Raw genomic sequence first — 24,535 nt, forward strand, 5'->3', positions numbered from 1 at the left:
CAATTCAGCAGGCTAAAGGTTAATAGCCTATATACACAATCAATCAGCCAGCTAGACAGCCAGACAATGTGCGAAACAAACAGCACTTTTCGAAGCGACAGTCTTTGGCGTGGATTTCACTGTCGTAGTACTTGTCAGGGTATGCTGGGGAACATCATTAACTCAATGGGGTATATGTAGGTCATATTTACAACCAACTATAGACAGTTGACATTATCAAATCTGACTCACACCGAGAAACGATCATGGCGCAAGTACCCTCCCTGCTGGCTCTGCTGTTGACGGTCACACCCTGTAAGTGTTATCAGTGTGATGTATTTATATGTACTGACAGCTGTTTCTTAACTGGATGATTGGGTTGAATGTAATTGTTTTGCAATAATAACAGGGGCAGATGATTAGGTTAGTTTGCAGATTTTCCACTCCGTTTAAAGTCGTAACCACTGTTATGGATTTTACCAACCAAGGGTCATTCATTGTCTGGGAGGATCTTGGATTCGAAATTAGTCACAATAAACCTACTATTGCAGCTATATATCGGGAAAACCCTTGGACCATTGTGGTACCCACGACAATAGAAATATTATTCAATTTCGTGATGTATATCCACATCTTTGTTAAAAGAGGCTATAAACATCATATTTACCCACATTGGATGTATTTGTTTATGTTCATTGCGTATTATATTTAAAGATCTCTTTAAGTTAAGGTAACCGTTGAAAAACATGGTAATCGTCTTGTTTGCTAAAATCTAAGTATAATATTGCAGGATTTCTTATATATTTTTTCCCTTTTGCAAATTGCCCCATAGATACAAGTCAAAACGACACTTCAACTATGAGTATCGTTAGGGTAATATTGTTGTTGTTACGAAACCGTTTATTGTCGTTGTTGTTTTACTACTACTACTACTACTACTACTACTACTACTACTACTACTACTACTACTACTATCAGCAATATAATTGTGGGACGTTAAGATAGTGTTTACAACATGCCTACATCCATACGAAATTACGAACAATTTAAGATCCGATGAAAAAAACGAAATACATTCCAATGTCATCAATCACAATCTATAAACGCATGCGGCTGTCACGAGATGGCTGAATAGGTTGTAAAAACCCGCAATGTCATGATTGACGGAGAAGAGCGAAATACATAGCCAAATACACCCATCAGTCATGAGCCGCCTTCCTCCAGTCGGTACAACCTGTTCTAGTCCTTGTAACATCAAGTTATATATTAAACTTCTAAATGCAGGGCCATAGAGAATATTAGCTGAGTGTGTTTTGGTATCGTGTTAATAAATATTCATTTCAGGAAAACATTTTGTATTCAAAGAGACATTTAATCTTGATATTTGATATTTACCAAACGGAAAAGGTACTATGTTGATAATGGTTCGTTGATTTGGAGGATGCAATGGAGAAATCATGAGAAATCACTTAAACAATGTTATGGTTGATATGTATTACATTATTTCTCTTTAATGAAGGTAAAAGTACAATGTCGCAGGATTTCTTAAATATTATTTTATTTTTGCAAATTGCAATGCGATACAATTGAAAACGACACTAATTAGTATCGTCAGGGTGGCAGTAGTAGTAGAAGTAGTAGTAGTTAAATCATCAGTTATAAAGTACAACTATTGTTACGAAACCATTTATTGTCGTTATTGTTTTATTATTATTATTACTACTACTACTACTACTACTACTACTACTACTACTACTACTGGGGCGGTCGGGTAGCCTAGTGGTTAAAGCGTTAGCTCGTCACGCCGAAGACCCGGTTCGATTCCCGACATGGGTACAATGTGTGAAGCCCATTTCTGGTGTCCCCCGCCGTGATATTGCTGGAATATTGCTAAAAGCGGCGTAAAACCATACTCACTCACTCACTCACTCACTCACTCACTCACTCACTCACTACTACTGTCAGCATTATATCTGTCGGATCAAAAAGGACAACAATCATGACATTCAAGTAGTGGTATTCACAATATAAGTGGGCTATCATTCCTCCACCGGCCTCCAGTGAGACGTCTGCTGGTCGGTTGTGCCACTCTTGCTGCAATGGTTGTCGCACATTCTGTAGATTGGCCTCTGTACCCTGCGCTCCATGAATGTGAGTGAGTTGGGTTTATCGCCTCTTTGAACAGTATTCCAGTTATTTCACGGCGTGACAGCTTGAGGTTGGAGGAAGACGTTTACGACGTTGGTGAAACCCACGAGCACGGGTATGGTGCTTACAAACCTAGAAACATATCGGGGTGAACCAGGATTCGAACCCACAATAGGTGTCTGGCGTATCCAAGGGACGCAACTGCACAACCCATTCTAACGCCTTAGCCTACTGGACCCCCGTGCCCCCCGTGCTCCCCAGTGACCACGCCCAGCTTTCAGTCATGGGACAGGCAACCATCATGACAGATCATCCACCAAAGGAAACTGTGGGACGGCGGTTCATTGGCGTGTGTGTCGTGTGACTTGCCGCCAGACCCGACTGAATACGCCCGTCCGAGACACACAGGAACCTGCTCTCATCCCGTGGATCTTCCTCCATGTTCCAGCCACATGAAGCACCAGGACAAATGGTCCCCGTGAGGTTGGTCTGACAGCACCGGACGCTTGAATACCCTCCTGAACCGGAAACTTGCTGATTTGAGTCGATTTCTCAATGTCCGTGAGGCATCCAGTTCTCCTTCAGACATGTGTTTGTGGCAAAGGTTTGTCGCCTTACCAACCAGATGAGATCACGATATTCGCGTGGTGACATCACACGATGCCGTTCAGACTTTACGGACGGTCCTTTACCACATTATTTTGCCGATTAACGCCGCACTCCGCCGTAAATATATGTAAATAATCAAGTCTGGACAAGATTGACATCATGAGCATCTATCTACGTAAATTAGGATACGACGACATGCATCAAACAAGTCAGCGAGCCTGACCACCTGATCCCCTTAGTCGCCTCTTATGACAAGCATGGGTTACTGAAGACCAATACTAACCCGGATCTTCACGGGTAACCACTTCAGGGAAGTACTAGTCCGATCGTATAGTGCTAGCCCACTGAGATACCATGCCGCAGCTTAACATGAATGAGTGAGTATGGTTTAACGCCGCTTTTAGCAATATTCCAGCGATATCACGGCGGGGGACACCTTAAATGGGCTTCACACATTGTACCCATGTCGGGAATCGAACCCGGGTCTTCGGCGTGACGAGCGAACGCTTTAACCACTGAGCTACCCGACCGCCCCCAGCTTAACATAAATACCCCACTCGGAAGCAGTATACTGACTCCAAGCTGACCAGTCCTTGTTTTAGCCCCTTAATGCCGAGCGCAAGGCAGAATAACAAGTACCTCTTTTAACGTCTTTTGGTTTGACGCGGCCTGGGATCGAACCCATGACCTTTCGCTCCCCGTGCTGACGCTCTATCCACTAGACCACAGAGGAGTACTGTGACTGCTTGTACTAGTCCAGATTTATTATAGGTTTTATAGTGCTAGCCCACTGAGATACCATGCCGCAGGCTCACATGGGTACCCCACTCAGGCACAGTACACCGATTCGGAGCCGATCAGTCCTTGTTTTATCACCTTAATGCCGAACGCCAGGGAGGGCATTAACAAGTACCATCTTTTAACGTCTTTTGATATGACGCGGCCTGGGATCGAACCCCAAACCTTCCGTCTACGGCAGACGCTGTATCCACTAGACTACGTAGACGGTCCAGAATATATAGTATTATATACATGTGTAATATTATACATGTGTAATATACTAGTATCCCATTTTCAAGGAACAAAAATAAACACACACACACATCTTTATCTTTAAATTACGTACTCCCGAGTGAGCCGTATTCTTCTGAATACGTTTTAGAAATGTCATATGAACTGATCTATTGAGATGTCTGTGTTGTATGTATGTAAACGTTTTCTTTTCTTCTAATACCCAGCGGGATTGGTACGGTATGTTTTGCATGCGATTTTCAATAGACAGAGCCTGTAGACTTCGTCCCCATTTCCTTTGCACCGGGGACTGCAGAATTTCGTATGAAAGGCATCTGCAAAGGGTCTCGTAAACCTTTGTGCAGTCACTCGGGTGAATGAGTTTAGAGCAACACCATTCGGTAAATTTTCTTATACAACAGCACACAAAATCTGCACGCTTCCGAAACAAGTGCGAATTCATCGTGACTCGAACGTTTTACGTTTGTTGTCACGAGTTCGGTTCCTATGGACGGACGTACTTTAAAGACTACACTCTCCATACTATACACAAAAGTCGTGCATCACGTGACTCTCTATATATTTTCAGTTTGATCACTAACCAGCAATTTGAAACAATTATGAAAAAAAGTAATTAAAAGCTGATCAGTTCATCAGCTCGATGCATTCTCGATTTAGAGCAAAACTATAGTCTATAACTGGTTGATTAACCACACATGATTCATTGGATACCTTTTACGTGTATGTACTAGCAATACCTTCTACGCGTATGTACTAGCAATACCTTTTACGTGTATGTACTAGCAATACCTTTTACGTGTATGTACTAGCAATACCTTTTACGTGTATGTACTAGCAATACCTTTTACGTGTATGTACTATTAGAACCTCATTCGTGTATCTACTAATACCTTAAACGTGTATGTAATAGCAATATCTTAAACGTGTACGTAATAGCAATATCTTAAACGTGTACGTAATAGCAATACCTTAAACGTGTACGTAATAGCAATACCCTACACGTGTACGTAATAGCAATACCTTGAACGTGTATGTAATAGCAATACCCTACACGTGTACGTAATAGCAATACCTTAAACGTGTACGTAATAGCAATACCTTAAACGTGTACGTAATAGCAATACCTTAAACGTGTACGTAATAGCAATACCTTACACGTGTACGTAATAGCAATACCTTAAACGTGTACGTAATAGCAATACCTTAAACGTGTACGTAATAGCAATACCTTAAACGTGTATGTACTAGCAATACCTTAAACGTGTACGTAATAGCAATACCTTACACGTGTATGTAATAGCAATACCTTAAACGTGTACGTAATAGCAATACCCTACACGTTTATGTAATAGAAATACCTTAAACGTGTACGTAATAGCAATACCTTACACGTGTACGTAATAGCAATATCTTAAACGTGTACGTAATAGAAATACCTTAAACGTGTACGTAATAGCAATATCTTAAACGTGTATGTAATAGCAATACCTTAAACGTGTATGTAATAGCAATACCTTAAACGCGTATATATTAGTACTAGCTTATACGTGTATGTACTAGTACTAACTTATACGTGTATATTCTAGTACTAAGTTATACGTGTATATACTAGTAATACCTTATTGTATATACTAGTAATACGTTATACGTGTTTGTACTAGTACTAAGTTATACGTGTATATACTAGTAATACCTTATTGTATATACTAGTAATACATTATACGAGTATGTGCTAGAAATTAAGGCAGGCGTTTTTATGTCACTTTATGAAAAAGTAACGCAGATTTTGAACTGTTATTTAGTTCCGCAAAATAGCTTCCAGAAGAACGGTTAGGTTTTTGATGCCGTTATTTCTTTCCTTTGCTGGAATGAAAAAAAACCCAATCTATTTAGGGTGATGCGAGTAAGGGAGACTAAAAGCTCATGCAATCCGATCCAAATGCGTTATACATGTATACGTGTATGTACTGGCAATACGTTATACGTGTATGTACTGGCAATACGTTATACGTGTGTGTACTAGCAATACGTAATACATGTATGTACTGGCAATACGTTATACGTGTATGTACTAGCAATGCGTTATACGTGTATGTACTAGCAATGCGTTATACTTGTATGTACTAGCAATGCGTTATACGTGTATGTACTAGCAATGCGTTATACGTGTATATTAGCAATACGTTATACGTGCTTATACTAGCAATGCGTTATACGTGTATGTACTAGTAATACGGTATACATGTATGTACTAGCAATGCGTTATACGTGTATGTACTAGCAATGCGTTATACGTGTATGTACTAGCAATGCGTTATACAATGTTATTCCTAATGCAGGATATTTACCATCCCCAAACACACAAGCGTGATAACCTCTTTATCATTTAATGTCATTCTTTAATCCTGTGCTTGGAAATCGCTTTCCCTCTCTCACAAATATTACCTCAACATTGCGAGTTTTCACGGAATGCGCGCATTAATATTTATTACGTCACAGGTTAAGTGATGTGTCAGTTTGACAGTGACAGTAGCCAATATAGTTCCAACTGAAATCTGTTTCTTATACAGTGGCGAAGAAACATATATGCAAAACAGCAATTGCTTTTACTTGCATTTCGCGGCAATCCATCGGTCTGTCCGCTAGAGTAACGGCCCTTTGTCTAAGGGAAGCTACTCTAACCCTTGTCTATGAGACGTCACGGCCACGTTCAGACGTTGTTGATAGTCGGCCTGTCCTGTCATAACGTTAAGAAGTGATGTACACACAGCGACAAAACGAAACAAGGTAACAATTCAAATATATTTCGGCCAAATCCAACTATTTTAATTTGTGGAAAAGGTTTCAGACTAAGGTCTAAAAGCACAGATGTGGCTACTGATCCCGTTTGGCTAGGCCTAGCGCCCTCGCAAAATTGTTTCGAAATTTATATCTCCAAAGTTGCCCAAACATACAAAATGCTTCAGCGACGTCACAGTTAGACACTGATTTTAAGTATATTAGACTGTTCTTTTGATAATGATAGCAATTATCTCTGTAGTTTATCCAGATTCTCGATGGTTAATTCTGACTCGATTGCCGAATGACAATGCGACGCCATGTTTGTTTATAAACACTGAAGGTAGTCCCTACTTGACCTTTGAGTTTGATATTTGCATCACTATCGTTTTTATCCGTTGGCTTTATCCAGCCGAGAAACCTACCCATTAAATGATAATACGTTATACGTGTATGTACTAGTAATACGTTATACGTATGTGTAATAGCAATACGTTATACATGTACTTTAATTTGTGAGAGGTTTCTGTATTTGCTGGCCAAAATGAGAGCGGCGCATGTTTGTTCAAGCAGCCTGAGGGATTATATGAACATAACAATGCATAAGTCTAATATTAAACTTGAAGATGAGCCAATAGTGTGCGTTAAGGTGTCTGTTTATTTTATCAGTATGTTGGATCTTCAATTGGAATATATTAAGTTAGCGATATTATTTTCAAAATCATTAACTGTACCTGTGCTTAGTCAGCACTCGAAGAATACTTTTACATGGTTTTATTGATTACATATAATTTGATTTCAAGCTTTTAACAATTCAACAACAAACCACAATACACAACTGCTGACAGGTACATGTACCTTAGACATCTGATGATTTTATCTTATGTTTATGTTTTCGGCCCAAATTTACAACATTTCAAACACGGTAGGGGTCATGCAATGACAAATTCATTTCTTACCCCAGTCTTCATTGAACCAATTTATTTTTACGCAAAGTTACCCGTCCACAGATTACTTTTTACAAATTGTTGCAGGAATGAGTGATGGTTAAAAAGACAATCAATTTTAACAACAGTTCTTCCAATGTTCAACTACATAATAGTAATACGCGTATATATACAAGTAATTAAGGCAGGCGTTTTTATGTCATATTATATAAGGTAACGTTGATTTTGAACTGTTATTGTATTCAGATACCTACATGAGAGAACGGTGGGATTGGAGTTGTTGATGCTGTTATTCATTTCGTTTGCTGAACTGAAAAAAACTAATTCTTCTTTTTAAACGCCCTACAGATGTTCACGCCCAGACTGCCTGCAGCGTCCGGCAAGACGCGGCGTGTGTGGCGGAGATGAGATCCCTCTACACCAACACCTCGGCCTACTGGTTTGGGACGAGGTTCGCGACGGACTGCCCACCGGGCAGAGTGGGAGTCTTGTGTAGAAATCCTAGACCATCAGGAACCTCCCTCATCACTCGACTGCTGGGGGACAACGCCAACAACCCCAGCGGTGTAACCTTCGTCATCAACGTCACTTACCCCATTACTCTTCCGGGTAAGCAACATGTTTTCTATCAGTGACAGTGACGGCGTTGTTCCCTTTCATTTGTCGATTTCAAGAAGAAATATAAAACTATTTTTACATATTTTAATCGCATATTTTGAGAAAAGTAAAGTTAATTCATGATTTGTTCATAATTATATTTTATGACACGTATTGGGACAATACGGCTGCGTTACGACTTTGCGAATCCGATTCCGTTTGATTCCAACTTTTACTTGACCTTAGATAAAGGGAGGCAACTCTTATGATGGTTGCATATAAACGCTAAAACTACTAGGCAGAGTAAGACTGTATTCTTTTATATAGTGGCATATGCTAATACAGGTGGCGCAGGCTTATTGGAGTTTATATTCAATACGCTTCAAACAATATACCAACTAAACTTCATAAAAAAAATCATGTGATTTATTTTCAGCTGATGGATCTAACCGTGAGTACATCCCTCCTCCACTACCAAGGCAACGAAACAGTTTGGGGTTCATGTGGGCTGGGGAATGGGTCCTAAATGAGTAGCCCTTTCGGATATGTCCACAGGCTCCAACTGGGTCCTGCGTGGCCGGGCATACATCTTTAGACCACAAGGGACCAAGATCGGCTGTATGTGCCTGTGAAGCTGTTTACGTGTTTTTACTCTAAATGGAACCCTTTTGGGGTCATTCGTCACCACTCGCCCCGTTCCGTAACCTGCAAGAAGACTCGTCCCCCTATCGATGAATGTTATGTGCGAAAATACGACAAACTAATCAGAATGCGCGTATGATTTCAAATTCTTCGTCAAAGAATCCCTCAGAAACAATTTTTGATTTTACATATGTCTTGCATCTAAAAATATACCCAAGACAGTTAAATGTGTTCACTCATCCTGTATAATTCCGCATGTCCAGATGTTCTTTTAATTGCATCTGAAATATATATAATATAAGGGGAAATATATGTGAACCATTACGCAACGAGTTGACAGTTGTTTTAGGTATGCCCGTTTGCGCTAAGACGGAACCCGGTCGCAAAAATGGCCATGAGAGGGGCATGAGTCGCTATTCGGCTTTTCCCGGAATAACACGAGTTGGTCACGAATGCTTTTGGGGTATCACTACCTCATATATTCACATTTTGTTTAGGTATATATTCCACAACTTATTGATATACATATTGCATTTTCCCGAATAATAATACTTAAAGAATGCTAAGAATTAAAAGAGTACTTGTCATGATTGAATACATTCTGTAATTACTGCATGGGTTAGTAAAATATTATTTATAAGTAACTCTTGTTATGATTCAAATTCAACATTACAATACTGAGTAATAGTTCCTCTTGTCTAATAAAACGGCCTCATTTCATTCGTGACCAACTCGTGTTATTCCGGGACAAGCCGAATAGTCTTGCAGGTTACGGAAAGGGGCGAGTGGGGCCTCATTTATACCATCTTTAAGATGAACACTATACTGGTAATCCTGGATTGTTACGCGAACTCCCAAAACATGTCTCACGTGTGAGACAAGTAGACAAGTAGGCGTGAACAGAATTTAGGCAAACATATTTATTTGTGACAGGTAGTACGCATGTTGTTCACGAGCAGGCCATGACCATGAAATTGACTATCGGACAGATGTGTTACTCATGAGACTATTAAGAGGTCGATATGACAAGTCGATACCAGAATTCTCTGAAATGTGTGATAGAAGTTATAGTTAAGAACAAATACACATGTCAAAGCTAATAAGCATGGCCAATAATGTCATAAATTGCATGGAGAAAGAATGTAAAAATAAATTTCAAGCATTGTCAAAAACCGAGACTGGACACGTGTATCCATCCTACCACTTGTCGCAGACCGCCCGCACCCCCTTTCTTCACAATGGTACGCGCCACGCGCCATGCATATTTTACGGGGTTAATTGTCAGGTCACAACGCAACTTTATCACGGTTATCCAGTTGTTGTGCACGTGAACAAGATGATCACACTTCACCGTAAGTTACACATGAGATGGTTTATTATGAATTTATCAATATATATTGGTCAAATAATGATAAATAAACACCCCGTTTTCTACTCTAATATATAAAAAAACCCATTCATGACAACAGTTAACAGTCAGCACAAAGAACAGACTACAGATTTGGTTGTTTATTGAGTGCCTTCAAAAACAGCAGTCATGCATATTTCGACCTTTTGGCTTTTCTATCATATTTTCAATGAAACCAAGGATGATGTGTTGCAAGTTATTCGACTGCATTCATACCTTGCTTTTTGTCATAGTTTCTGTGTGGGGAGCGCCTGAATACATTTCGTAACGGAATTGTTAAAGTAAACGAATTTACTTGGAAGTTGAAGAATGATTGTAATTCTACGAGGTCTCCTTAAGTGAGTATGATTTTACGGTGCTTTTAGCAATATTCCAGCAATATCATGGCGGTGATAGAAATGGACTTCCCCCAAAAAAATATTGTTTGAGGGAGGGCACCTGAAAACTCCATTTCCTTTTAGAGACCTTGTAAAAATTATACCATCCAAGAAAGCAATTCTACTTCGTCTCTGACGTCATTCCATATTCATGTGAAATTTTTATCCACTGTTGTCCTGAAGAAAAAACAAACACAATAATTGCCCCAAAAACAGATTAAACCCTTTATGTCCCATGAAGTTCATGTGTATTTTTGACATTGGCTTATCAATTACGAACGAGCATCATAAAATATCTTCACAAATAAATCAGTCAGCCTGTAAATGATTTTAACATGTTTAAGAACATAGAACCATACATCTGCATGGTAGTTACTGTTTTACAAGAAAATTTCTGAAAAATACTTACTTAAACAATTGCCTCTAACCTGCAATTTCAACATCCAACCATTCGGATCAGGTGTAGAAGAAGATGCTGTCGGAAAACTATGGACCATGTACACTGACATCTATTCCAGATTTGCTTAGTCTACCAACCATGTACTTATGGTGTCACAGCAAACAGGCCCAAAAATGTTTCTGAAAACTGAACAAAACTGAGGGTTTTCGTCCCTTAATGCGTCAGTCTTTGCTTAATTCTAAACAAGAAAATATACACAGTTCACGGTCCTCTGGTAGTGAAAACAGCTCTTCAGGCATAATATGTGGGACTGGTCTTGTTTTACTGGCCTATTGATAACCAAACATTTCTATCCAAATATACCGGGTGAAGTGGATGGGTTTCTTGAGGTTGACTGGATAGAAGCAAAGTAGAAAATGCCCTTAAAAACATCGGTTTTGTTTACACTTAAAATTATCCAAATTGCATCCCTGGTTCCCCAAAATTCAGCTCCGTAACATAACACGGAACGATAACACTCAAATATTATAAAGGCATTTTGAAATGATAGGTATCCATTTTATTCTTTTGATAGTAGTTGATGAATCTGAATGATTTGTTTGCTTGAGCTGATAGGCTACTGAAGGTCTTACTCCACGATAGCTTGGGGGTGAAAACCTTTCATAAATATTTATAAAAATTCACAACTTCATTTTTTCTCCTTTGAAATACCATTTTTCGTAGCTTTTAGGACAATAATATTAGGTTTGTTTAGCTTCACTTTCACACCAGTGGATACAGACATTTTCAAGAACATGTATTTTCTTTCGCAGCTGTAAAGCACTGTCTGCAACAATACATCGTCCACGCAAAACAACGCAAATGGATGTGGTATCTCACTTCTAATAAATATGCCTTGACCACCATTTTGTTCAAACATCACTATGACTTCATTAAAAAAGATAATATTTTGGGCTCAAAACACATCCCTGACCGATGCCGACATTACAGGTGAAATAATCAGAAAGATTACCCTTCATTCGCACACATGATGATAAGTTCCCATTTATTCCAGCTCTACCTTTTAAAAAAATGTTGTGATTTACTCTGTCGAAAATTTTCGAAAAGTAAATAAAGATGCAGTAAAATCTACCCTTGGTCTTTGAGATGTATTTCTGTGCAGTTACTTGAAGAGTCTGTGGTGGTGTATCCTGGTTTAAAACCTGCTTGTGTTTCACTTAAGATATTATTAGTGTCACACCAGGACTAGAGGCGTCTGTCTAGAGTGGAAGTCAATACCTTACATAAAGAAATATTCCCCTCCCTTGAATATGGTATATTATGCTCTTTCCCCACTCCTCAGGAAAAAAGGCAGTGTAGAGGCTTCTGTTGAACAATGCGTTTTTTTGTAAATTGGTGCAATATAATGTCTTCTGAATTCATAAACTCACTTAAAATACCGTAAGGCCCTGGGCCCCGTTCCACAAAGCTATCTTAGGGCTAAGTTGATTGTAACTCACTAAGTATGCGATCTTAAATTTTTGTTACGATCAGCCGCCCGTTCCACAAAGCAATCTTAACTAAGAGAGTTGTAAGTTAAGATCAAAATGCTAAGTTGTCCCGGACCAACTTAGGATTGCTAAAATCGATCTTAAATATTGTACCATAACAACAAAGATGGCGACTTTTATTATGGTGTGCAAGGAAATGCGTCGTCTGCTAAACATGACCAAGGGAGGCCACTCCAAGGGAAAATTTCGTATCTTTATGGCTGAAGATTCCGATCTTTGTTAAGATCGGCTACTTAAGAACTTGTAAAGTTACAATCACCCTAAGATCGCTTTGTGGAACGGTTGTAAACTTTAGCTAAGACAATTTTAGAATCGACGTAAGTCTCTAAGATTGATTGTAGTTATGATCGCTTTGTGGAACGGGGCCCTGGAGATGTATTGTGTTTTATGTGAAAACTCATAAGAACTTCGTCATCAGTGAAAGGCATGTTGAGATCATGACATATGTCTGTGTGAGACAACGCTGGATCCTCGTCATGTATACCTGTTATCAGAGAGTTAGGATCACAATCAATGTGTTTCTCAAGCCACTGGACACATCTAGTTTTCCAAAATAACTTGGGGTTGTTCCTAGCAACAACAAGCCTATTCCTTCTATGTATTTGTTTGTTTGTTGTTTAACGCCGCACTCAGCAATATTCCAGCTAATTGACGGCGGTCTGTAAATAATCGAATCTGGACAGACATCCAGTGATTGATATCATGAGCACGATCCACGCAATTGGGATCGATGACATGCATGAACCAAGTCAGCGAGCCTGACCACCCGATCCCGTTAGTTGCCTCTCACGGCAAGCATAGGTTGCTGAAGACATATTCTACCCCGGATCTTCACAGGTGTCCTTCTACGTAGAACACTGAAGTTGTCAATATTCTCTCCATAGTCTCAGTGAGCTCTCAAAGCTGCATCTATTCTCTGTTTAACAGTCTCTAACTTTTCATCCCACTATGGAGGTTGCTTCTGTGTTGTCATAACTATTAGACTTAATGCCCTTTTGGTGTGACATGCAGAAGATTGATACAGACAGACAGACAATAGTTTATTAACGTCTCACTTCTGTACATACATAAAACAGCTGACATAGATAAAATGTACAGAACCATTTAATAGAATTATGAGAGACGAATTAGCACAGAATTTATACATAAATGATATAAAGATGATGTAGTAAAAAGTTATCCATATAAAAGATGTTTTCTACGATTAAGAATTAAAAAGCAGACTTTGGCAAGTATAAAACACACACTGGAGTCACTGAAAATAAAACAAAGTTTGTCGATATCAGGTATATCTAAAAAATTATAAGATTTATCAATACATTCATTAAAAAGAGTTGCCCTGATATCATCATATAATGCGCAGTGAAACAAAACATGGACCTCGTCTTCTACGCTGTCATTACAGTGAAAACATTTTCTATTATTGACAGGTACACCTTCGTATCGACCGGTTTCCACTCGAATAGGAGCCACTCGACATCTAAACTTGGCTAGTGCCGATCTATAGCTTCTGTGTAGTCATAACTATTAGACTTAATGCACTTTTGGTGTGACATGCAGAAGATTGATACATTTCAGTCATTACCCTGAGTTAACTGTGTTATTTATATCCACTTAACTTGGACACAAGTTTGTGAAATCGCGCCAAGCTTGCGTCGCGTACCAACAGTGGAACCAGTTTAGTCGTAAGCGACTTTAGGTTTGGTGTCGTACCGTCAATTCTGGTTTTCAGTGCATTTTGTCACACAAATACCAGCCTTGATTAACGATCTCTGAATGTTGCAAAATCGGAGTTCTCTCCTTTCATTCATATTTTTCATTTTCTTCCAAATTTCAAGGCTAGCCTGTTGTACTTTTCATTAAGTTATTTGCATTTTTAATTAAAACTTAATTTCGTGGCAAATACATTGTCTAGGATTTTAGATACTAGTAGTTCCTCTGACGCAGGCTCCGATGTACATGTTGTCTTCCTGGTTATAGCTCAGGTCGATACCAGCCAAGAAACGAATCTTCCTGATCGTCAAGTTGTATATTATCGCCCGAATCGGGTGTCCATAAAGATGTAGATGGATTATTACGTAATAAGTCCTAATTTCTGCATAAATGGTCGATACGCCACTGCCTAAAAACAAGTTTCAGTTGGACAAATATTGCCTGTTGTCACTTTCCGACTGACAAAGGGGCCGACCATTTGATATTATATATCTCCAATTTGAAAACTATAAGCCAGATTTTTTTGTCAAAGACAAACAGACAATTTCCTTATTTCAACAGTCTGAAACATACTTAATGTTTACAAGAATTTTCGGGGACAATTTATTCTTTTTTGGATAAAAGCCCTGTCCATTTGTGTGTGTTAGGTGATAAATATTATGTATAAGGAATATACAACGTACAACATATACAATATATATAGTTAGCTCACCAAGGTTCGTTTAATGCGAGGTTTATTAAATAATACATGATACACCTTCTCGTGACAACCTCGATAAATCATGGGGTTGGGACCCATGTGGAACCCAGCTGCTGAAACCCTTGACCAGTTTGCTTCACCTGGCCCTCTCTAACCCCAAAGTGAGGCCCCATGCCTTCATGCTGGCGGGGCACTCCCATTCCTAACCAACTCGTGTTATTCCGGGACGGAAAGGGGCGAGTGGTGACGAATGGGGTCCTCCAATATACACTCATTCAGTACATGCGAGGCGACGTTTTACTATTTACAAATTAAATTACTTATATAATTTTATTATATTAGCTATTTATTGCTGTCACAAATTCCATCTTAATATATCAGTAAATGAATGAATATGATATCTGAAATATGTATTTTGTGATATTTAATTATTAAATTGTGATATAATACATAAAAACTCAAATTTGTCATATAAAAATACGAATTAGTTATGTCAATAATTAATTTACTGTTATGTTAGAATTTATTTTGTGATATCATTAAATAATGAATTTGAGATATGAGAGTGAAAATGGTTTTACGCCGGTTTTCGAAGTGACGAGGCTACTCTACCGCACCTTATAAATATGAAGATACTGAAAATTATAACAATTTTTTAAATGTTGCAAGTCATGGTGACATAGAGCTTAGTCTCGTTAAGTAATAGCTCTAAGATGAATTTCACATTTGGGCTTTAAGATGTCTTAAATTGACAAACCATGCGGTCATATTTATATAATTATTTTATAATCACCAGGAACATACCCCGGATGTGGGAGGATAGTGGACGTACCCTTGACAAGACCACAGAATTTCTTGATCGACCCCCTCGGCAGCACCGAATATCCCCCTTTCGACGTGCGCGAGCAGCCGGAAGTGACGTGGCCTGCGGAGGATAACGCCCTCTACACTGTTATGATGTATGACGCCGGCCTGTGCTACATGCATGCGTTGTACGTCAACGTCGCCGGCGGCAGACTGCAGGGTGGAGACGTGGGTGACATTTCCCCTGTACAAGATAAGATGCCGGGCAAAAGAAAGTAAATTGGTTTTGACTAAAAGAACGTTACCAAAACGTTACGAGGCTGAAAACAGTCGCCGAAACACTGCAAACGCACCAACACACAATGATATACACGTATAAAAATACATCCCCATGGGACAACCATTTCTTTGTTTTCATATTTAACCACCATCAAACAAGGGTGTCTACTTCCTTTTGCCCGACAGTTTATACATTCAGCAACCCATGCTTGTGGTAAAAGGCGACCAACGGGATCGGGTGGTCAGGCTCGCTGACTTGGTTGATGCATGTCATCGTATCCCAATTCCGTGGATCGATGCTCATATTATCATTCACTGGACTGTCTGGTCCAGATTCGATTATTTACAGACAGCCGTCATATAACTGGAGTATTGCTGAGTGCGGCGTTAAAAAACAAACAATATATTTAACTGAAAATCCCAGAATACGTCTTTAGACATCGCCCAAACAGAAGATGATTATAGATCGAACCCCTGACCTTCCGCTTTCCTGGCGGAAGCTCTACCACTAGACCACGGAGGCGGTCTTAACGGTATTAATGATTTCTTCATCTTCTTCTTCTTTTTAAAATAAAGCGATCGCCCAACCATGACATGCATTTGGGTTTTGAGAGGTTAAAATTATTTCTTCTTAATTTTTTTAATAAAAAGATCCATTCTCTGATCGATGAGGATGGCCCAGTCATCTAAAGAAGTTTCTTGCTGTCCCTTGGTCGCGCGGGTCTCCACTGAGCCATGGTTCGAATCCTATATTCGACCCGATTATGTCGCATGGTTTGTCTGCACCATGTCCGTGGGTTTCACAAAAGTCTACGTCCTATGTCTATCGAGTACTGTCGATAATCTCTGTCGCGGGGAACGCCCGATAAAAAAAACCATATTAAGTCTACTTTTTCGGTAGAAATGTGTCCGCATGTTTGTTCATGATTTTGCACAGCAATATTCCAGCTGTGTCACGCTATCCTGTACGTAGTCGAGTCTGGGCCAGCCAAGTCAGTGGTGGGGGTACGATGACACACAATCAACAAGTCCTCGAGTCGAACCACCTTTAAATCGCCTTTTAGAAGCATAAACAGGTTGCTGATCATTAGCCTCGTGTGTTTCGTGTTACAAGGTGGTGAAAATTAGAGTACCGTTTCAGACATTATGGGGGAATTCGGGGCAGAACATGTCATCCTTTGCTTGTCTTTAGTACCTACATATGAGTACAGGGGCATAACAATGTGTGACCTGGCGAAATGTCTCTTTGTGCCCCAAAGCGTTCATCTTTGCTCATACTATCAACCATTGGGTAAAGCTGACAGTATGCGTCACAATACAACTCCAAACATTTCTAAGGACTTTTTCGCTATGATCAGGTCATCACAAAACACATAATTGGGCCTAAGGTAGTCATCAAGAGTTCATTTCAAACGTTGTTTAATCTCTCAAAGAGGATCCTGCTACTTTTTATATATATATATATATATATATATATATATATATATATATATATATATATATATTCACAGCGTCACTCGGTTTATCTCCACGTAAGTTCTAATAATTAAAATTTATGTGTAGAAAAAACTAAATTTGTCAGAGTGTCCTGTGCTCAAAAAGGGAATTCCATTGAGAACGTAACATAATCATTAAAAGCATTAAAATATAGTCTTTGGATACTTATTGTTCTCTAAAAGACTTGGATATGTGTATGAAGAAGCAAATACGTCACAAACAGAGAATGCCACTGTGACGTATTTAGGTCACGCGTTACGCTTTGAGTTACTGCTCGATGGCTTCATTAAATTGTACATCCTTTGTTGCAGACTATAGTTCCCCACTTTGGGCCTGGCAATCCCGTGGACCGGGCCAACCCGTACGTCTGGCTCGTGTTTAAGCAACAGAGGTCACTGGACGTCGCGACTGTCAACAACCTTTACACGACACTGAGCTCCCGCAACCAATTCGTTGTCTTCGTGGATGACTTCATATCGCCACTGGCGCTCTCAAGTAAGAATTACATTTAGGAAGATTATTTACTATTTATAAAATATCATTTTAACATCACGAACCATGCCGAACTGTCAACATGAGTCACAGTCACATGTCTTTAGTTGATACACGAAGGTGGGTGATTTTACACTTATCGAATATTGCGAAAATGGTTATAAGGTAATAATTTAAGATCCAAAGCCATTATTACCTTCATTAATTTGGATACAATGACATTTTATTTTTATTTGTCTTCAAAGGAGAAGTGAAAACAAAAGCGACAAAACCCTATATTCATAAGAATTCTCTGTCAAAAATACCAAGTGTTAATACCCTGCCACACCGATAGCACCCGTCATAAACAGACGCAAAGGCAAGTCAATTGTACATCCGAAAAAACACGAGAACATATGGTACAAGTCAAAATAGGGAAATGCATCGGACATCATTTTTATCACTGATGCGTCAAATTTGGAAATGTTCTTAAGTAAGAAAATAATCAATACAGAGCTCCAGATGAACTATGTTTGCATAAAATATCCACGATAAATCACAATAACCCAACTGATTTTTAGTTGTTAGTGTACAATATACAGACAAACATAAACTCTCTATTGTTGCTACAACCCTGACCTTGTAAAGGTTAGTACCCTTTGTTCCTGCTTATAGCGCAGTCGTATGGCATCAACGTGGTCATGGTCAGAACGGACGAGTATGCCGCTGCCATCATCCGATCAATTGGATCTGTTAACAGGTGTCCAGCCTTTTATGGGCAGTGTAAGTTGCACAAAAATCTATCCTTCATTTAATTTAGCATTATGGTCATATTTGCACGAGATAGTAAATGTTAATGTAATGTTTATGTTTATAAATTGTAATAATTTTATTTCAAGTACGGAAACTCTTTTAGAATAATCATTGGAATTCGTGTTTGTTTTTGTACCTTATCTTGCCTTTTGAGTCAGTTTCATAATGTAACAAGAATTGTCTATTGTTTAATAACCGGACAGAGGGATAGACAACAAGACCAACAGGGGGGACTTTTGTGCGGTGGATTTTACTGAATTCTCTTGGCGCCACATTATATCTACCCCGGCCATGTTATCAGATTGCACTGGAATTTCATTCTCAGCTCCCAGATGAGTATATAACCCAGGCTCCCTTTACAGCACAAGAAGGTTAGCAGTCACTTACCATCCCATCCAATCGTCCTACCAGGTACCCATCAACTGCTGTGCGCATATCTATCTAGCAGCACACATTACCCTGCGTACCCAATGAATCGTTAAGACACGAATAGCAATGTCCAGATCTATAGGCTGGGAATGGGCAAAATCACTCTGTGAAATATGTCTAGTCCGGATGATTTACCAATAGTTGATATGAGCGTTTTATCATACGTAGAATGCAGTCGAGTTGTAATATCAAACATGGGCACACATTTTAAAACAATTATAAATTCACTGAAAAATAAAATGATTAAATTATGACAATATGTTTACCATATAGGGTTAAGCAGCTACATTCAGAAAAGAGGTGGGCTCCCGTCACTTCCGGTGCGTTTCGATCTCACTGTATCCATTGACGTCACCTTCACGGCCCCCGCTATAACGTACACATCGTGCGACATTGTGTATCAGAGAAGGTGGGTACTGTCATGTCCCGTTATAACGTATATCATGCGGAATCGTGTATCAAAGAAGATTGGTACTGATATCCCCGCTTTGTGGTATAGTGTGTCATAGAAGGTGTATTTAACGCTTTCGAATTATTCATTTATATTCATTGTCAAAATCGGAATTTAAGACGCATTACGTCTCATTTGTATTTTTGTGTGGTCATGCATTTAGGTACAGGACACTACTCCGATAGGTACTACTCCGATCTTTCCGTTGATGAATGATTTAAAATGCGTGTAAGCAGTGGCCCTTGCAGTGTATATAAGGTTCACATTCACGTTCCTGTCTGTTGGCAATGCTAGTCCAAATAGCGTGAGGGTTTTCTGCCTTGAGGTGAGGAAGACGAATTTCTCTGTTCCAGCCCCGTCAACGTCACTATAGATTATCGGAGCAGGAATCTATTATTAGGCGCCGTGGAGGCTCGGATGTCCCCCGAAGTCAGTCTGGTTCCCGAGCAGCTCTCAGGTCAACCCCCGGCAGTCACACTGAGAGGTTAGTGAACTCACCCATTTGGGGGTGTTCAGGGATGTTTCGGATGATATTAATTTGTATCAGAAAATAAAGTTAATTAAACCTCAGCTTTTGCACACACACACATGTGACCGAAAACAATTAGTGGATATATACTACCGGGCAAAAGACAGTATACACCTAAAATTGGATTTGAGCAAACAAACGTTATCATAAACGTTATTTGGCTGCAAACACTCACCGAAACACTGCAGACTTAAGGTCTAAAACACAACTATGATACTTGTATCAAATACATCACCATCCAATACCCGTGAAGATCCGGGGTAGAATAGGTCTTCAGCAACCCATTCTTGCCGTAAGAGGCGACTATGCTTGTCGTAAGAGGCGACTAATGGGATCAGGTGGTCAGGCTCGCTGACTTGGTTCATGCATGTCATCGTATCCCTATTGCGTGAGTCGATGCTCATGTTGTCAATCACTCGATTGTCTGGTCCAGACTCGATTATTTTGGTATATTGCTGATCGCGGCGTTAAACAACAGACAATAGAATAACCATTTTTTGTTTGTTTCATTTTAGCCACCATATAACATGGGTGTATACATTTTTTGCCCGGCAGTTTATCAAACAGATCTATCGACGGATCTGATTCACAGGAAGCATGGATGGTCGGTATGAGTAGGGTTATTTCATGAAGTCAAGGAGAGAAGGGAACACAAGTGATTTTCTCAGTCTGTGGACACTTATGAACAGAACATGTGGGCGAACGGGGCTGAAAATCTTATAATAAATGTATTAAGGCCTTAATGCGCCCAAACTGATAATTATGAATATGTCACATTTTTTCTTTGAAGTTGCTATTTATCAAACGCTTAGGATGATTATGCAGTGAGGCAGCCAAGGCTTACTTACTTACCTCAGTATACACACGTTCGTAGATCTGCTTCTGTTTTCAGACAAGCAGTACACGCTGTTGATGTACGACCCCACTCCGGAGCTGGGGAAAACTGAACAGGACGCCTACGTCCACTGGATGGTGGTCAACATCCGGGGTACTGACATCACTTCCGGTGACGTGGTGTATGAATGGCTACTGCCCATGACACCAGTATTGAATCAGCTCTACCTGTTTGCCTTGTTCGAGCAGACGACATCTATCAGCACCACAACAGCTGGATCCTACGGGGCAACAGATTGTCCTCCATTTATACCCAGGAGGTACAAAATCATCCCATTACATTTCATGTACTTGCTGATCGCCTCAGTGGCCGAATTGATTTAAGGAAAGAAAACGTTTAAATACACACTACACTGACATTTCAAGGTATCAATTTCACATGACAATTATGCAACGTATACAGAAGAATACTTGGGATTGTTGTCTTGGACATTTCCAGCAAAAAGATGTTATTTGAGGCTGATGAAGTATTTGAAAATACATCTTAAAAATAGGTTAAGCTGCCATGACGTGTATATAATACAATACCATTTTGCTAGCCTCCATGGCCTAGTTGATAGACCGTCTGCTGGTAGAGTGGAAGATCAGTGGTATGATAACCGGCAGAGTTATACCTAAATACGTTGAAAGATGATACTTGTTGTTACTCTGCCTGGAGCTCAGCGTTAAGGGGCCCAAACAACGACTGGTTGGTTGGGAGGCGGTATACTGTTCAACTGCCGCATATCTCAGGGCTGTCAGTATAACACCGGCATAATTCATTATAATACAAGCACGCACGCACGTACGCACGCACACACAAGCACACATACGTCCCAATGTACATATGTGCAATAGTGTTGAACGCGAAGCTAAACCCCATTTCACCTAACCTCCTAGGATCCTTGTTATTAGGCTGTAAGAATGCTTCGTCACTCTTTAACTTCAGTGTGTATTACGGATGTACAACAACAAGGAATCAAGTCTTCGTTTAAATATATTTCACAGTTATGTCCCTTTGCTTTATACTTTTAAATAGGAGACATTTATGGAAACCACATTTTGCAAGTATAAATATGTTCGTCAAGTTGAAAACCAGCATCAAGAATTACCACTTTATAGTTATGTTACTGCAGAGAGTTACTTGTATGCTTTGTCACATTTTAGTTACCTAGCACTCTTGCAGTTAATACCCTTAAAGGAGTCTACAAGCAGTCTCATTGTGTTATTAAAATAATTACACTGCCGGGCAAAAGAAAGTATACACTGGGAAAATGGATTTGACCAAACAATTACAGTAAACAATGGTTATAACGAACTCAAAGGGACTACTATTTTTAGTTCGTTATAACCGTAGTTCGTTATAAGCATATATACAGCATAACTACAGCAAATAGTCGGGACTAAAAAGTTAGTTCGTTATATCCGTCAGTTCGTTATAAGCGTGTTCGTTATAACCGTAGTTTACTGTACAAACGTTATGATGAGGTAACTAGGCCGAAACATTAAAAATAAAGGTCCAAAACACAACTATGATACCCGTTTCAAAAACATCACCATCGAATAAACAATACTTGTTCGTTGTATTTTAGCCGGCTTCAAACATAGGTGTATACTTTGTTTGCCTGCCAGTGTAATTACCTAAATTACACATTAAGACAATTCCTCTGTGGTCGTATACTCCGTTAAGGGACGCACGATTGAACATAATTTGTTCAAGATAGTGCTGGAAAATTATTGTGCCTGAAATTGTACCCCAAAAATGACTGTCTACTTGTCCCGGAAACGTTCACTGGATCCTCAAAACACATTCCATTCACTGTGTATAAGTACTCAAATTCACATAATACCTATTTACAGGTTAATGACCGACTTTAATTTGTTGCAGATGCAAGTTCAGGGCTGGAGACTTCATCCGCTACAACAACCTCTCCCTCGTCGGTTTGAGATACTTCAGGGTGATCCCCGACACCTACCGCCAGTACATGGCGTACACCGTGACCAAGTTCCAAACCAAGGGGGAAGCCTGTTGGGGACAGGCCAGCGAACGTCCACAATGTCCAGTCAGTTCCGGATTGAAGCAGACAAACCCAATAGGCATCATTATATCAGTTCTGACAGTATTGGCAACGTACTTGACCTCCTTGATAAACTAGCCGGTGAATTTGACAACAACCAACCCTGTCATCTAATAATAGTGTATGGTACAGAATACTTAAATACGATGGTAATCAATTATTGATTAAAGGGCAAGTTCACACGGAAATGAACCTATTTTTCTTGTACTTTTTCCACATTAAAAGTGTTAACCTAGAAGTGTCATAGACACAAATATAAAAATATCACAATGAATTAACATATTTTTCGCATTAAAACGATTTATATTTTTCACATTTACCAAGTGTTCTATTTCCACAACAAAAACACCATGGCTTATGCCCCTTGCAATATGACGTCATTGGTGCCAATTGATAAACATTATGACGTCATCATGCTTTGTTAGAGCCGCTTCACGTTGTGTAGGTCTAGGTGTGTGATTCTAGCGTCTCAGATGCCAGCCAGCATAGTGTTATGCTGAGTCACCACTGCGCCGGAGTGTGTCGTAGGCCATGTTGTTTACCGCAAACTGGTACTTGATATCTTTTGCGTTGAGAATAGACAGGGACCCAGTTGAATTGGCACCAATTACGTCATAATCTAAGGGGGATAACTCAGGCCTGTTTAGCTCGAAAAACGAAGGCCTCATAACGGCATATCATTTTCACACTATTGTGAGCTTCCTACTTTCACTGTGAAAAAAATGAGTGTATATTTTCAAACACAGATACTAATTAATTCTAAAATTGCGTTTTGTTAAGAAAAAGAAAGAAAGTGATTTTTGCGTGTACACTTCCCCTTTAATGACATAAAAGACACACTTCCACAACAATCCTTTTGGGACCCCTTCAGCTAAATGTACATAATCCGTCTTCTTATCTTTTGATTATTCCTCTCGCCTTCAAGGAACGTAAATTGTCATGTTACTCTCGATCATCTGATATTGTGCCTTTGATTTGATTTCCCCATTAAATCGTTTTTGATAAATCATTTAACCATGTTGTCTTTGTGGGCAGGAGGCGCGAGCGAGTTTCAATTTAACGTCGCATCGGCAGCTTCAGCTATTGAGCGACTGGTGCCAATCATGAGTGAGTGAATTGGTTTAACGCCGCTTTTAACAGTATTCCAGTTATGGCACAGCGTGTCTGCTTAATGTGGGAGGAAATCCCGAAGTGATGCAGGCCTCGGATGTTTACCACGTGGTATTGTGCTCACAAAAACCTAGAAACATAACCGGGGCGAATCGGGATTCGAACCCACAATCAAAGGTTTCTGGCGTGCCCAAGGGACGCAACTCTGCAAGGCGAATTGCATCGCTTTAGACGACTGTGTCACCCGTGCCCCCGAATCTGATCACCAAGAAGGTATACACTACAGTTGTCCTGATGATCGAACCAGACCGCCTTCTTTGC

At 39.7% G+C, this 24,535-nt stretch overlaps 1 protein-coding gene across 3 annotated transcripts; it reads left to right on the forward strand.

The window, feature by feature from the left end:
• The first annotated feature begins 95 nt into the window (after positions 1-95).
• On the forward strand, positions 96-24,113 carry LOC124141099. Of its 3 annotated transcripts, XR_006862002.2 has the most exons (12): positions 96-294; positions 7,842-8,102; positions 8,527-8,541; positions 15,677-15,912; positions 17,772-17,955; positions 18,607-18,714; positions 19,447-19,582; positions 19,978-20,108; positions 21,046-21,307; positions 22,915-22,937; positions 23,187-23,268; positions 23,924-24,113. XR_006862002.2 is itself a non-coding variant. In XM_046509000.2 (11 exons), the coding sequence occupies exons 1-11, from the start codon at positions 246-248 to the stop codon at positions 23,216-23,218; spliced, it is 1,437 nt and encodes a 478-aa protein (XP_046364956.1). In that variant the 5' UTR covers positions 97-245; the 3' UTR covers positions 23,219-23,292. The 3 variants fall into 3 exon arrangements, 2 of the variants coding, with proteins under 2 accessions (XP_046364956.1, XP_046364955.2); XM_046509000.2 differs by lacking the exon at positions 23,924-24,113 and having other exon boundaries at positions 97-294; positions 23,187-23,292; XM_046508999.2 differs by lacking the exon at positions 23,924-24,113 and having other exon boundaries at positions 99-294; positions 22,915-23,292.
• Positions 24,114-24,535: the final 422 nt, after the last annotated feature.

This window comes from Haliotis rufescens, unplaced genomic scaffold (genome assembly GCF_023055435.1).
Source record: "Haliotis rufescens isolate VD_foot unplaced genomic scaffold, xgHalRufe1.0.p SCAF_6, whole genome shotgun sequence".
Taxonomy (NCBI): domain Eukaryota; kingdom Metazoa; phylum Mollusca; class Gastropoda; order Lepetellida; family Haliotidae; genus Haliotis; species Haliotis rufescens.